General features: G+C 52.2%; 1 protein-coding gene and 1 long non-coding RNA gene across 3 annotated transcripts in view; one reads left to right on the forward strand and one right to left on the reverse strand.

The window, feature by feature from the left end:
* The window catches only part of SIRT5 (sirtuin 5), a 43,036-nt gene that overhangs the window by 19,843 nt on the left and 7,882 nt on the right, over positions 1-15,311 (reverse strand). The window contains exon 2 of one of the 2 annotated variants that reach the window (XM_054985608.1): positions 9,275-10,358. The exons of the other annotated variant lie outside the window; for it this stretch is intronic. Coding sequence (XP_054841583.1) covers positions 9,275-10,358 — 1,084 coding nt within the window. Of the gene's footprint in view, positions 1-9,274; positions 10,359-15,311 lie in introns of those variants that run through there. 2 annotated transcript variants of the gene reach the window in all.
* On the forward strand, positions 108-8,858 carry LOC129333742 (uncharacterized). Its single transcript, XR_008597444.1, has 3 exons — positions 108-197; positions 8,026-8,144; positions 8,775-8,858. It is a non-coding gene; the product is annotated as an uncharacterized LOC129333742 (long non-coding RNA).

Consider the following 15,311-nt stretch of genomic DNA (forward strand, 5'->3'; position numbering starts at 1 on the left):
GGCGGAGCGGGCCCAGCCACTGAAAACGGCTGCTGACGGTCGCGAGAGGCCGCTCTGCGTGAGGCGCGGCACGTCTCGCCTTGCTCAGGAGCGGCGGGTGGATTGAACCGCTGCCCCGGGATTAGTGCAGGAGGCAAAGCGGCGACGACACTCGCCAGGTTCAGTCCTCTGCCTTCCCCCAGGAACGTATATAACAGGTGGGCGGAGGCCTAGCAGCTTCTATAGCTCGTAGACGTTAGCATATATTGACAATAGCCGAGGCGGGGGTGGGGGAAGTGGTTGGGTAAACACCTATAATCTATCAGCCTTTGCTGAATAAAAATTAAAAAATATATAGGTTGGAAATAACACTTAGGTACTATGAATAGAAATAACAGCAGGTGGTTGAAGAAAGACTCAGGTTCTTTACAAGAGCAGTCTTTAACGTCTCTTCAGAAGCCTGTTCAACGAGGCTTATTCTCAGGAAAGTGTTAATTTTCTTAGGATGGTTTTTATTTTTATATTATAGAACAGTCCTTGACCAACTGTAGAAGTTTAAAAAGCTAAAAATGAAAGACAAAACATGTTAGACATGAAGACAAACATGCCAAAACATCTGCTTGAGTTCAGCAACAGCTATGTTTAAAGTAGGCAGAACTGTACAAACCCTTAGATCCAAACATCAAAAATGTTTTCATTCAATGACAAAATAATTTCTAGAGTGGAGGTGCCATTACACAGGAAATTAGTTCCTGAAAGGCCATTAAGTGGACCGATTATCAGCTATCAAAAAGGTATCAGCTAATTATGAGGCTGAAGTTGGTTTCTTATTTGTAGTTCCCTGCGGTGGTGCAATGTGTCCTGAATTACTGTTATTTGAATAGCTCTCATAGATGTGGGCTCCATAGCAAAGCCTCCCCTTAAATGTGTTCACTTACAAATTCCTCTTTCTCCCTCTGAGGCAGGAGGACATCTTGGGTGTTTCCTTTTGCCCAATCAGGGAGGCAGGAAGTTGAATTTTCTTTTTTCTTCCTCTTCCTGTTGGTGCCTGGAACACCCTGCTTTCCAGTTCTTTCCTGCCTCCAGGGAGAGCAGTCGCTTAGACAGATCCTCTGTCTACCTTCTCTTATTTGATCTATATTCCTTCTCTGACTCTTTTCCTTTCCTCCCTTATATCTCTCAGTCTCTCTCCTTATTATCTTACCCTCTGTCTGTCAAGTCTCTTGCTCCCTCTGATCTCACTTGAAAGTCATCCACAATGGACCCCAGAGATTCAGAGGAGAGCTTTATGGATGCCGAAGAAGAAGCTTCAGCAGCAGCGATCCCGACCGACGAGACAGCTGGTCTACCCGGTACCGTCCTGCCCCTCGGGCTGGAACGGTTTCCCGGCACCTTTCCGGCCGGCGAGCCGTGTAAATCCTCCAAGAAGCATCGGAGACCAGCGCTGGAGCCGGGAACCGCTTCGCGCCATTCTGCAGAGTCCGAAATTGGCGCCAAAAGAGATGCCGCAGAAAGAGCGGGAAAAGCCGACGAAGCTCGCGTCTTTTCCCGCGCGGCCCCGAAAGACGTGCTTGCCAACCTCCCGCCGGGAGAAACGGCTAAAAAATTTTCCGGACGGAATTCCACTGCTCCAGAGGCCGAGGTCAACGAAGAAGACCAAGGTATTGTGCCCAGCGAGGTGGAGCAGTTCCTGCAAGGCAGCATTCACTCCTTCTTAAGGCAGGCTGTTCGGGAGGAGGTTGGGAAGATCTGTCACCCTCCCTCCAGGGCCCTTAGTGATCATGCCTCTTCCCCCCCTCCACCCCCCAGCAAGCAGCGTCGGACTGCATCCGCCTGGCCCACCAAGGCGGCTCAGAAATCAACCCGAGTTCACCCTGGGGAGTCTGATCTGTATTGGGGGGGGGAGTCATCCTCAGACAGCGAGGACGGGGCTGAAGGGGAATTCCTCTCTGAGGAAGAGGAGGAGGAAGCCCTCATTCCAGAACAGTCCAACAGACTTTTTAAATTAGAGGATTATCAATATCTGCTTTCCAAGACCTTAGCAGCACTAGATCTACAAGAATCCTCAAAGGGAGGGGAGGAAGATCCCAACTCTGACAAGGGATCATCCAGGCCAAAGGGAAACAGGGAGTTCTTTCCTAGAGATAGCACCCCCGAAAGGGTCTTTCCCTTCCCTGAATATTTTGAAAGGCAGCTAAGGGCAGAATGGAGGACCCCAGCAGCCTCTAAACAATATCATAGCTCTGTCAAAAAACTCTATGCCTTACCTTCTTTTACCAATGAGTTTTTGCAGATCCCCAAGGTCGACGCACCTGTGGTTGCTCTTCAGTCCTCTGGCCTACTAACAGAAGACGGGCAAGGGGCCGTCAGAGACAACCTGGATAAGAAAGCAGAGACTGCCCTTAGAAGGGCACACGAAGCCTCGGCAATGGCAATTAGGGCTGCCTCATCTGCATCCATCGTCTCCCGGGCAGCAGTGGTATGGATCAGGAAGCTCACACAACTGCTTCCAGGTAACCGCAAACGCTTGATGGAGGGGGCCAACAGAATTATGAAAGCTAACGCCTTCACGGCGGACGCCACGTTGGACGCCTTGTCCTTTTCCTCCAGAGCCATAGCCTCCATGACGGCTGCCAGGAGACTTCTGTGGTTGAGGGCTTGGCCAGCAGACTTGCACTCAAAGTTTATACTTATGGCTTACCCATTCCAGGGGGACAAGCTCTTTGGCGAGTCCCTAGACAAGGTGCTAGTGGAGACGCGCGACAAGAAGAAGGCCCTCCCTAAGACGATCAAGAGGTCGGATCAGCGCGTTTACAGCTCCCAGTCCTTTCGTTCTCACCAAGTGCTTCCCAGATTTCGACGGGACAATAAGAGATCCTCCTGGAATTCACCTAAGCCGAACCACAGAAAGACCTCCTTTGGAACCAGATCCTACAAGACGTCTCAACAGAGAGGGGACCGACAGGTTTTCGACTCCAAGGCCCCTAAGTCCTGACTCACAACATCTTCCGGTGGGAGGGAGACTCCATCATTTCTTAGGGACTTGGGAGAAGAACCTCGCGGACGCGTGGGCCATCAAAGTTGTTTCTCAAGGTTACGTAATAGAATTCAAGTCCATCCCACCGGATCGTTTCCTCAGATCTCCACTCCGAAAAGACCCAAAGAAAAAGCAGATTACATTCAAGGCCATTCAGCACCTCTTAGAAATCCAAGCGATAGAGCCAGTCAGCCATCTCGAGTCAGGATCCGGAGTCTACTCCATCTTCTTTACAGTCCCCAAAAAGAACGGGGACTGGAGGGCAATCCTGGACCTAAAATTCGTCAACCAGTTCATTCATCTGAAGCACTTCCGGATGGAGACACTGCGGTCCATATCGGAGGCTCTTCGCGAAGGGGAATTCATGACATCGATAGATCTCACCGAGGCGTATCTACACATTCCTATTCACCCCTCACACAGGCGTTTCTTGAGATTCTGCGTCGCCGGTCGCCACTTCCAATTCAGAGCCCTGCCCTTCGGCCTCGCCACAGCTCCCAGGGTATTTTCCAAGATTTTGATCAATCCCATCGGGCGTCTTCGAGAGGCCGGCATCCACGTCCATCCGTATCTGGACGATATTCTATTGAGAGCAACCTCCAGGAGCCAAGCAACTCAGGACACCTGGACAACAATCCAGTGCCTACAATCATACGGTTTTCTGGTCAACCTGAACAAATGTTCCTTGAGTCCGTCTCAGTTGATACATCATCTGGGCATGATCCTAGACACCAGGAGGGGACTTATCCGATTACCCCAAGAAAAAATACTAAAGACCAAGGACCTGGTCAAGTCCGTGATCCAGGAGCAGTCGACGTCCTTGTTGAGACTTGCGAAATTGATGGGCACGCTGGTGGCAGCATGCGAAGCAATCTATTGGGGTCGTTTCCACTCCCGGACTCTGCTCAATTTTCTGCGCCCGCATCAACGTCGTATTATGACCAAGACAGACTGCCTAGTCAAGGTTCCATGGCAGGTGAAGGAGGCCCTCAGATGGTGGACTGTAACGGCCAATCTCCGTCAAGGCAAGTCGTTCCTCAATCCTCAGAGAATTCAGCTGTTCACGGACGCCAGTCTGTCCGGCTGGGGAGCGACCCTGGACGACCGCCCAGCTCAAGGGACTTGGTGTGCGGAGGAGTCTCGGCTTCCTATCAATCTGCTGGAGGTCAGGGCGATCCGCCTGGCCTTACTCCACTTCTCCGAATTGATCCACGGCAAGCATGTCTTGATCAGGACAGACAATGTGTCCGTCAAGACATACCTGAACAAGCAGGGCGGCTCCAAGTCTTCCAGGCTACACAAGGAGACGATGAGGATCATCACGTGGGCGGAGACGCACTTAGCATCTCTTCAGGCGGAACACATAAAGGGGACGGACAATTTACAGGCAGACTGGCTAAGCCGTCAGACCATTCAACCAGGGGAGTGGTCACTCAACCAGGAAACGTTCCTCCTGATCACAGACAGATTCGGCCTTCCGGTAATGGACTTGTTCGCGACCCACCTGAACCGGCAGACTCCTCGATTTTTGTCTCGGTTCTTTCACCCTCTAGCAGAAGGGATAGACGCCTTAACCTCACCGTGGCCAGAGGGTCTGCTGTACGCATTTCCTCCCCTCCCAGTTCTTCCAAAGTTACTGAGGAGAATTGCGGACTCGGCAGCGGAAGTAATAGTGATCGCCCCATGGTGGCCCCGGAGACCTTGGTTTTCCTCCCTGCAATCTCTAGCTGTTCTTCCTCACTTCCAACTCCCCATCACCCCGGGTATGCTACACCAGGGCCCGATCCTTCACCCAGACCCGGACTGGATGTGTCTGACCGCCTGGAAATTGAGAGGCACTACCTTTCCAGGTTAGGGTATTCGACACAAGTAGTCAAGACAATGCTTTCTTCCAGAAAGAAATCAACGGCAAGGATATACAATACTTCCTGGAAAGCTTTTGTTCGCTGGGCCAGAAGGAAAAAGATTGACCATCTCCGACCACACCTAAATGTGATCCTAGCTTTTCTCCAAGACGGACTGGATGCAGGCTTAAAACCGGCCACGTTACGCAAGCAAGTCGCAGCCTTGTCCTCGATACTATTCCTCCCTGACGGGCTTGGACTGGCCAAACATCCACATATTCGGCGTTTCCTGCGAGGAGCAACCCTTCTGAGCCCTCCAACAGTGCACCGTTTCCCTACGTGGAGGCTCCACGTAGTTCTGTCAGCGTTGACCAAATCTCCCTTTGAGCCTTTGAGAGAGGTACCCTTGAAGTGGCTGAAATTAAAGACTCTTTTCCTAGTAGCCATTACATCAGCGAGACGAATTTCGGAACTTGGGGCCCTCTCCATCAAGCCGGGGCTGTGCGAGTTCCATATGGACAAGGTAGTCTTACGCACAGATCCCACTTTCTTACCAAAGGCTGTCTCCTCGTTTCATAGGTCGCAGGAGCTGAACTTACCATCCTTCTGTCCCACACCGGCACATCCAAAGGAGAAGGAGTGGCACACCTTGGATGTCCGCAGGGCTCTCAAGGTCTACCTGGTCAGGACCGAACCCTTCAGGAGGTCGGACTTCTTATTTGTCAACACATGCCCACCAAATGTAGGAAAGAAGATGTCAAACGCTACAATTAGCAGGAACATCCGTTCATGTATTGCAGAGGCTTACAAAGCTTGCAACAGAGACTTGCCTCAGGGCATCACAGCTCATTCCATTAGGAGCGCAGCGACAAATGCGGCCTTACACAACAACGCTTCAGTGGAAGAAATTTGCAGGGCTGCAACGTGGTCGAACATATCTACATTCGTTAGACATTACAAGTTAAACCTCTACTCTTCCTCCGACGCTGCCTTTGGAAGAAGAGTCTTACAACACGTGATGCAAGACGAGAACCTTGACCCGCCCTATCGAGAGTAACTGCTTTGGGAGCACCCAAGATGTCCTCCTGCCTCAGAGGGAGAACGGACCTTTGGACACTTACCGTGAAGGGTCCTTCTCCTCTGAGGACAGGAGGACATCTTGCCCTCCCTAGGTTTCTCGCTCTTGCTAACCTGTTCACTTTTATCCTCACTGGTGTTACACAGTTCTCACTTTTTCAATGTTCTGTGTTATATTGTCCGTTTACTAAGCTCTCAGTTTTTTCTATTCCCTCTTAGTAGGGTCTCCCAGTATTTAGTGTGTTGAGACTGTTAACCTTCTTTTACTGCTGTTTGGAGTCACCCGAACTGGAAAGCAGGGTGTTCCAGGCACCAACAGGAAGAGGAAGAAAAAAGAAAATTCAACTTCCTGCCTCCCTGATTGGGCAAAAGGAAACACCCAAGATGTCCTCCTGTCCTCAGAGGAGAAGGACCCTTCACGGTAAGTGTCCAAAGGTCCGTTCCCACCCATGTGGTTCTTATTATTCCTGATGAAGAACGCTTTTGCATCACCATCACTGTGTCACATCTTAGATTTAATCAAGGATAGGACTTGTAATGACTTAAGAGGGAAATTTCTCCCTCCAATACTATTTCCTTTTTCCATTTCCTGAAAGCCCCCCTAGCCTCTTTTCCTGCTACCTTCTATCTACCCACTCTCCAGCCGTCTAACCTGTATCTGCTCCTTTGTCTTCAGCTAGCTTTCCCTTTCTCCTCCTAGCAAACTCTACTCGATTGTGTGGTGCTGCCTGGACTGGGCCAGTTGCACAGTGGAGAAATCACACAACTACCTATTTCCTCTTTACCTTTTCCTGGCAACCCCCATATCCTCACTTTTCCATGCTTCTTTTTCTCCTCCTACCTATCCATCCACCTACCTTTTATCTGCCACACATATTCAGTTTTATTTATTTACTTCATTTATACCCTGCCTTTCTCCATAAAAGGAACCCAGAATAGCTTACATGATTCTTCTCCATTTTATCTCCATAACAATGCTGTGAGGAAAATTAAGTTGAGTCTATAATGATAATAAATAATAACTATGCTTATATGCCACTCTTCTAGACAGATTAGTGCCTCACTCAGAGCAGTGAACAAGTTAGTGTTATTATTATCCACACAATACAGCTGGGGAGCTGGGGCTGAGAGGAGTGGCTTACTCAAGGCCACCTACTAAGCTCATGACAGTAGTTGGATTCGAACCAGTAGTGTGTTGATGATCCAAGTCTGAAATTAATCACTACACCACACTAGTTTTTGTGGGATGGCTATTATTGAACATAGCAAGCAGCCTGTCCTGGGTGAGTCATGCAAGTCAATCATATTGTATCAAGTTGCCTGGTGGTTTCTGCTACGCCTGGCCCCAATAAGTCCTCCCTCAAAGCCAAAACAGCCCCAGGAAGGGCCCTACCCACTGCTTGTCACTGAGAGAAAACAAAGTTTGAATGCTGGCAATATTGTGTAGTTGCCTAGCAATGGTACTTTTGAAAACCTGGGCCTTTTTCAGTTTGTAGAAAGACCTGTGTTGTTTGTTCATGGCTCAGTCTGCAGATTTAAGTATCCACAGAACTGGTCATGTTGAGAATTAGATATATTCATGATAGTTTTCAAATGGTTTAAGCATCACTTCTAACAAATTATGCTAAGACTTAGTCTTAGCTAATCTACACTGGTTTCCAATTTGTTTCCAGGAACAATTCAAGGTGCTAGTGCTTTAAAGCCTTATAAGGTTTGGGACTAACATGTCTGAAGGACCACCAACTCTGTTATGAACCTACCCAGCCACTGCAGTCATCTTTGGAGACTCAGGTGTCCCCCTTCTGAGACTAGGAAGGTGGCAACCTGTGAGAGGACTTTCTCAGTAGTGGCACTAAGACTTTGGAACTTTCTCCCCAGGGAGATTTGCCTGACCTCTTCGGTTGCCATCTTCCACCAGCAGGTAAAGACTTTTTTGTTTTGCTTGGCATTCCCCCAATCATTCCTCCCCATTCATGTCCAATGTTTTAACTGTTTTTATTTTTTGTCTTCATTTTAAGCCCTGGTTTTAAATTCTTTTAATTATATGCTTTGTGTTAAAATTATTTATTTAATTATGTATTTGTGTAGGAGCCCTGTGGCGCAGAGTGGTAAGCTGCAGTACTACAGCCCAAGGTGTGCTCACGACCTGGCGGAATTTGGGTTCAGGTAGCCGGCTCAAGGTTGACTTAGCCTTCCATCCTTCCGAGGTTGGTAAAATGAGTACCCAGTTTCCTGGGGGTAAAGTGTAGATAACTGGGGAGGCAATGGCAAACCACCCCATAACAAAAAGTCTGCTGAGAAAACGTTATGTGATGTCCCCCCATGGGTCAGTAATGACTCAAGTGCTCACACAGGGAAAAACAGGGTTTCTCACCTGTAACTGTTGATCGTCGAGTCTCTTCTGTGCAGACTCACATTGGGGACTGCGCAGGCGCAGGCCTGCCGCGGAAAAGATTTTTCTAGCTTTTAGAGATGTGAAGGGGACGTTCGGATCCACCGCGCATGCGCGCCGGTGTTCCCGCCAATTTTGAATGTATATATATCCGAACGTCCCCGGCATTCCCTCAGTTCACCTGAGCCGCCGGAGAACCAACTAAGTTAACCAAGCACTCTCAGTGGGGTAGGTGGGAGGGAATGTGTGTCTGCACAGAAGAGACTCAACGATCAACAGTTACAGGTGAGAAACCCTGTTTATCATCGTCGTCCTTCTGTGCAGCCCCACATTGGGAGAATAACTAGCATCTCACCAATGGGGGCGGGTGTGAGTGTCTACTCGAACAAAGAATGCAGGACAGCCGTGCCAACAGCTGATTCACGCCGTGCATTCACGTCCACAGAATAATGTTTGATAAAAGTGTCTGCAGTGGACCATGTCGCAGCTTGGCAGACGTCCCGGAGCGGCAGTCCTCGCAGGAAGGCAGCAGAAGCAGCTTGCGCTCGAGTAGAATGAGCAGTAACCAACAAGGGGCACTGGACTCCAGCTTGCTGATAACAAAGTTTAATTGTAGACACAATCCAGCGAGAGATGGACTGGGCAGAAGCAGGTGAGCCCTTGCGAGGGCCAGAGTAACACAAAAACAGGGCAGGAGATTTCCTGAAACATTTGGTGCGATGTAAATAAAACAATAAAGCACGTTTCAAATCCAATGTGTGTAGCGCCCGTTCCCCCCGGGACGAGGGTGTCGGAAAAAAGGAAGGGAGGACCACCTTTTGCTGCAGGTGAAATTTGGAGACCACCTTGGGTAGAAATTCCATGCTAGTGTGGAGCATGACCGTACCAGGGAAAAACTGCAGGAAGGGAGGGTCACACCGCAGGGCAGACAGCTCCCCAACACGCCTAGAGGACGTGACTGCCACCAGAAAGGCTACCTTGCAAAGGCAAGGGACAGGTGGACAGGGGCTCAAAGGGCCGGAGCATCAGTTGGGAGAGTACCAGGGACAGACTCCACTGAGGAATCGGCGGGGCCCTAGGAGGGAAGGTCTTGAACAGGCCCTTCAGGAACTGCTTGCAAAGCCAGTGCGTAAAAACGGTCTTCCCATCAATCTGCTCATGGAAAGCAGAGATCGCAGCCATGTGGACCTTAATGCTCGAGAAGGCAAGACCCTGTGAGCACAAATCCAGGAGGTAGTCCAGAACGATAGGGAAGGGGCAATCAAAGGGAGAAACCCCCTTGGGGGCCAACCACCTGGAAAAACGCGACCACTTTCTCTGGTAGGACAGCCTGGTTGATAGCTTCCGGGCATTCAGAATGACCTTAAGAACCTCCAAGGAGAGGCCTACCCCGGAGCGCACAGGAGCCAGGCAGCTAGACTCAGAACTGCCACATTGTGGTGCCTGATCCCGTCCCTGATTAATAGGTCCGGGGCAGGTGGCAGCGCTAGGCATCGTCCCTGTGAAAGGGAGAGTAAGAGAGGGAACCAATCCTGGCGAGGCCACTGTGGGGCAATCAGGATACAGTGGGTGTTGAAGGCCCTGACCCTGGAGAGGACCTTGTGCATGAGCGGGAAGGGCGGGAAGGCATAAAAGAGCCCTGGGGACCAAGGAATCTGAAAGGCATCCCCTAGCGAGTGACCGCCAATTCTGGCCCGGGAGCAGAACAGCGGGGCCTGCTTGTTGTGGGCCGTGGCGAAGAGGTCGATGAGTGGTGTACCCCATGTGCGAAAGACTTGGTGGAGGTAAGCCCTGTTGAGGGACCACTCGTGTTGAGGCAGAAACACTCTGCTCAGCGTGTCTGCCGCGGTGTTGAGCTCCCCGGCAATGTGAACGGCCCTGGGAAGGACGTTGTTGACCATGGCCCATTTCCAGAAAGTCGTCGCTTCCCTGCAGAGCTTGAGTGAGACCGTTCCTCCCTGCTTGTTGAGGTAATAGCAGGCTGTGGTATTGTCCGACAGGACCTGAACCCTCCTGTTCCGAATGACATCTGCAAAAGAAGCAAGGGAGTAACGGATCGCTCTAAGCTCTAAGAGGTTAATGTGCATGTTTGCCTCAGTTGGGGACCAGATGCCTTGGGCTGAGAGCTGCCCACAGTGCCCTCCCCATCCCAAGTTGGAGGCGTCAGTAAAGATGGTGACCTCTGCCAGGAAAGGGCCAAAAGGACAACCCTCGGACAAGTTCTCAGGGATAGTCCACCAGGCCAAGGAACGCTGTATCACCCTGGGGATGGAGAACCTCTGATGCTGGCCCCTAGTGAGGGGGTTGTACCTCCGGACGAACCAGTTTTGCAGAGGCCTCATATGCAGGCGTGCGAAAAAAACTACCCCTGTGGTGGAGGCCATAAGGCCTAGCAGTGTTTGAATCAGGATAGCAGTTTGAAAACGGTTGTGCAAGAAGTGACGGGCTAGGGAGGAAAGCCTGGTCAAGCGATCCGGGGGTAAGTAGGCCCTGCCCCGTGGCGAGTCGAAATGGACCCCTATAAATCTAATGGCTGTGCCCGGAGTTAAGATAGACTTATCCCGATTAACCACCAAGCCCAACCTAGCTAGCACAGATAAGGTGAGGGCAATATAGTCCCGGAGAGAGTCAGCCAAGGGTCCCACCAGGAGCCAGTCATCCAGGTAAGGGTAGATAAAGCATCCCCTGGACCGTAAATACGCCACCACGGTGGCCATGCACTTTGTGAAAACCCTGGGTGCAGAGGCCAGCCCAAAAGGCAACGCCGTATATTCATATACAGAATTCCCATAGACAAACTGCAGATACTTTCTGTGGCCCTCAGAGATGGAGATGTGGAAGTAGGCGTCTTTCAAGTCTAGAATAGCTAGCCAGACACCTGCTTCCAAGAGCTCTATGACCCTTGTCAGGGTCAGCATTCGAAATTTCTCAACCTTCAAATAACTGTTGAGGCCCCTAAGGTCCAAAATGGGCCGGGACCCTCCATCCTTCTTATCTACGAGAAAGTATCTCGAGTAGAATCCCCAAGGGGAAGTAGCGACATTGACCACCCAGACAGCACCTTTGTTCACCAACTCCATAACATTATTGTGTAAAACAACATTCCAACATGGAGAACAACGGGGAGGGAGAGAAAGGGGAGGTGCATCAGAAAATAACAATTTGTAACCATGGGCCACAATAGACAGGACCCAAGTGTCAGAGGTAACAAGCTGCCAACAGGGCAAAAAAGGCCGAAGCCTGTCCAAGAACTGGGCAGTAACGAGAGAGTCCTTGGAGGTCAACTGGGGAGCATCCAGGCTTAGTCAGAAGACAGAAGGCTTCTGCACGGAGGTCGATGGTTTAGGCAAGGGGGGCTGCTGCCTCCCCTTGGACCAGCCGGAGCGCCTGGAAGAATGACGCTGCTGGGCTGAGTAGGATCGTTGGCCATAGGACTGGCCCGAGAAGAATCGCCCTTGACGCTGCTGGTAAGGCTGATAAGGGGTCTGGTGGGATCGGAACCGACCGTAACGATACCTCGGGCCCGACGGCTGTGCTGAAGGAGCAACTCCCAGGGACTTGGCCGTTTGCTGGTTTTTCTTCATCAGAGAGAGGGACTCGTCCGTTTTTTCTGAGAAGAGCTGGGGCCCCTCAAACGGAAAATCCTCCACCTTCGCCTTCTTCTCTGGTGGCAGGGCCATGGACCGGAGCCAGGCGTGTCGACGCAAGACCACCAAAGTCACCATCGCTCACGCCGCAGAGTTGGCGGCGTCCTTGCCCGCCGTCATCTGTTGCTTTGACAGCTTCATAGCCTCAGCCTGGAGGGCCTTAACCAGGTGGCGACGATCCTCCGGGAGGTCGGAGAGGTAAGAGGACAGCCTTTTCCACAAGAATAAATTGTAGGACCCCATAATAGCTTGGAAATTTGCTATGCAGAATCCTAAGGAAGCGGACGAATAAAGCTTCCTGCCCATGCCATCCAGCTTCCTGCCTTCCCGGTCTGCCGGAGCCGAAGAGGAACCGTATCGGAACCGAGCCTGACCTTCCTCCGCCACGATGGAAGAGGGCTTAGGGTGAGTGAAAAGGTATGGGCAGTCGTCCTGTTTCAGGTGATAGTACCTTTCGACCTTCTTTGCCGTAGGCGGCAGGGATGCCGGTGTCTGCCAGAGCGCAAGAGCATTATCGACAAAGTCCTCCACAGGAGGGAACACCACCGAAGCGGGGGACCCTGAATACAACGCCTCCAGCAGCTTGCTTTTAGGCTTGGAGGTCGTGGAGGCAACATCTATCTCCAGCGCAGCGGCAATCCTGACCATCTGTTCGGCGAACATTCTGTAGTCGTCATTTGGGGACGACGAACGGAGCTCACCCACGGTGTCATCCGGGGGAGGGTCAGAAGCCACATCTGAGGAGTAATCGGATGGGGAAGCCAGGCCCTCTTCATCCTCGGAATCCGAAAATTCCGCCGGGGTCTGCGTCGGAACCGAAGCCGGGCGTCCAGCCGGAGCCGATGGGCAAGGCCCAGGAACCAAGGGATGGAGTTGCACTCTAGCCGCAGGAGGAGCAGGCGCAGGTTGCACGAGTGGTTGAGCCGGAACGGAAGACAGCGGAACCGAAGGGTGTTGCAGGAAGGGCACGGACTGCTGGAACCAGGCCACAAAATCCTGCCAGGAGGTCATGTTCACTATCCCCGGGACAGGTTGCCAAGGAGGCAGAGGAGCGGACATCTGAGCAGGCCAGTGGTACGGCGCCGGAACCGATGAGGTAGACTGCATCGGAACGGAGGCCTCCGAAGGCGCCGGGGCGGACGGCAGGGAACGCTCAAACGACTGATACGGTTCCGGGAAAGGCGGGAATGGCACGTAATCCTCCGATGTTGTTGGAGGAGGCGTACAAGGAGGTGATGGGGTATGAAGACTCACCACATCGTCATCAATCAGGACCGGTCTGGATGCCGTACCGGGCTGCACAGTCGGAGCCGGGGATGGCGCACGGCTCTTTGATTTCGACTTGGCCTTGGCCTTTTTAGGTGGGGGCTCCGAAGAAGCCTCTGTGGACGAAGCTTTAGACGAGGGCTTCGATGACGCCTTCAACGAGGAACGCTTCTTAGCCTTCTGGCTAGAAGGGCGATCCACGGAACCGGAGTCAGATCGGCCCTCCGGAACGGGTTGCCCCGTCGGTTCCGAGGGGAGCGGCTCCGGCGATTTTCGAGACGGTGCCGGCGAAGGAGCGGCGGAGCGGGGCCTATTGTCAGGTCCAGACTGCTTTCTTGTATGCCTATGCTTAACCGACTCCATTTTAATCTTTTCAGTGTGTAAGTGCTCTCTTCCAGGTGCCAAGGTTCCCAGGCAGCTATCTCACAGAAAAGGATTGTTTTGGCTACCGACGTTCCACCAAGAACCGGCCTTGGGAGCTTCTCGCTCTTCTGACTTCAAAGGGGTTGTTTTGAGAACTGTGGGGGGAGGTTGGGCCTGCTGTGATCTGTTACTCTGTACCTCATGCTTTGCCTGTCATTGGTAACAATGCATATGTACCATCCTGGGTTTTGTATTCAGGCTCGTGGACTATAATGAACTAATTCTTCAGTAAAAACCTTTTGGAAACAATGGACTGTTGTCTAATTGCAGGAGGTAGTCTGGAGTAAGAACGTTATCTAGCCACAAGTCTGACATTTTGTTACCAATCCATTTTCCAATGCCTAAGCCTGATCAGACGGAATCCAAAGCTGTCCCGGTCAGGGATCCTTTGTTTGACCCGTATGCCTCCCCCGGCTCTCAAGGCTCGGACTCTCAGATACCTGCACCGAGGGAGAATAACTCCTCGGTTACAACGATCTATACCCTTGCACCAAGCAGGGCGGATACGCAGCCTCGGGCCACAGCTCTCCCGCTGCTGTCGCTGCCTACCCCGACACAGTGGGGTGCGAGACCAAGGGAAACGAGGGATAGGAGGGCCAGCGCGATGTTCACGCATTTACAGCTGGATAGTCGGCGTAGCCTGGAATCCATCCCCGAGCAAACCGGTGATCAACCTTGGCTATATTGGAATAGGTCGACCGAACAATCGGAGTGGGACACGTCCCGCCGTGGCACCCTGAGTTGGGATTATGCGGAAGTCGCCCCGTGGTCGGGGCAACAAGAAGTAAGTGAGCACCAGTGGGTGCAACTGCAGAGCAGAACGATAGCCATTGACTCAGGGATTTCGGCAATCACCGGCCTGACAAAAGGAGTTTTAGCCGCGAGGTCCCAAGAGGAGCGAGGAGACGAGACACCCTTGCCTTGGCAGCAAACGCTCACCACGGGATCGCGGACTGAAACTAGGCAAACCTCGCAGACTGCCGGAGCTGCTGAGGGAGAAGAAACTATGGATAGAGTGCAGCTTTTGGAAAACAGACTCATAAATATGGAAGAAAGTTTGGCTAGTGCCGTCCACCTGCTGTCAGTGCTAGTGGCGGGGGACAGCGGTCGTAATCGGCCCGCTGGATTACCAGACATCAGTCAGAGTTTGGCCAACCTTCAAACGCTCCTACCTCGGCCAGGGGGTCCTGTTCAACCCTGGCCGCAGCAGCCACCAGAGACGGGAGATGATGACTCGGTTACCGGAGAAGGACCCGGCCCAGATAACCCGTGTCCAGATGATGCCCATCCTGACCAACCGGTCAGACCAGGTGACGATGGGACCAGTGGAGGGGGTGATGGGCCGCAGCCGGGAGATCCCTGTCCCACCACTCCTACCAACGGCGGGGGAGAACCGCTACAGCCGGCGGCCTCGCTTCTCCCTCCAACCACGACGCAAGCGGACCAGCCGGTAGCCCCTCCACCTACAACGCAAGCGAACCAACCGCCAAGCATACCAGGGACGGGACCAACGCCAGGGCCTCGAGGGGATACGGTACCTCTCCAACCCATTTCTCCCCATCCGCTACCATTACGACCGGCCCCTCATCAGCCGCTGCCTAGAGGGGAACCAGCACCCGTTCGGCCAACGCGACCTATCCCGAGAG

Source organism: Eublepharis macularius, chromosome 7 (genome assembly GCF_028583425.1).
Source record: "Eublepharis macularius isolate TG4126 chromosome 7, MPM_Emac_v1.0, whole genome shotgun sequence".
In the NCBI taxonomy this organism is placed as follows: Eukaryota; Metazoa; Chordata; class Lepidosauria; order Squamata; family Eublepharidae; genus Eublepharis; species Eublepharis macularius.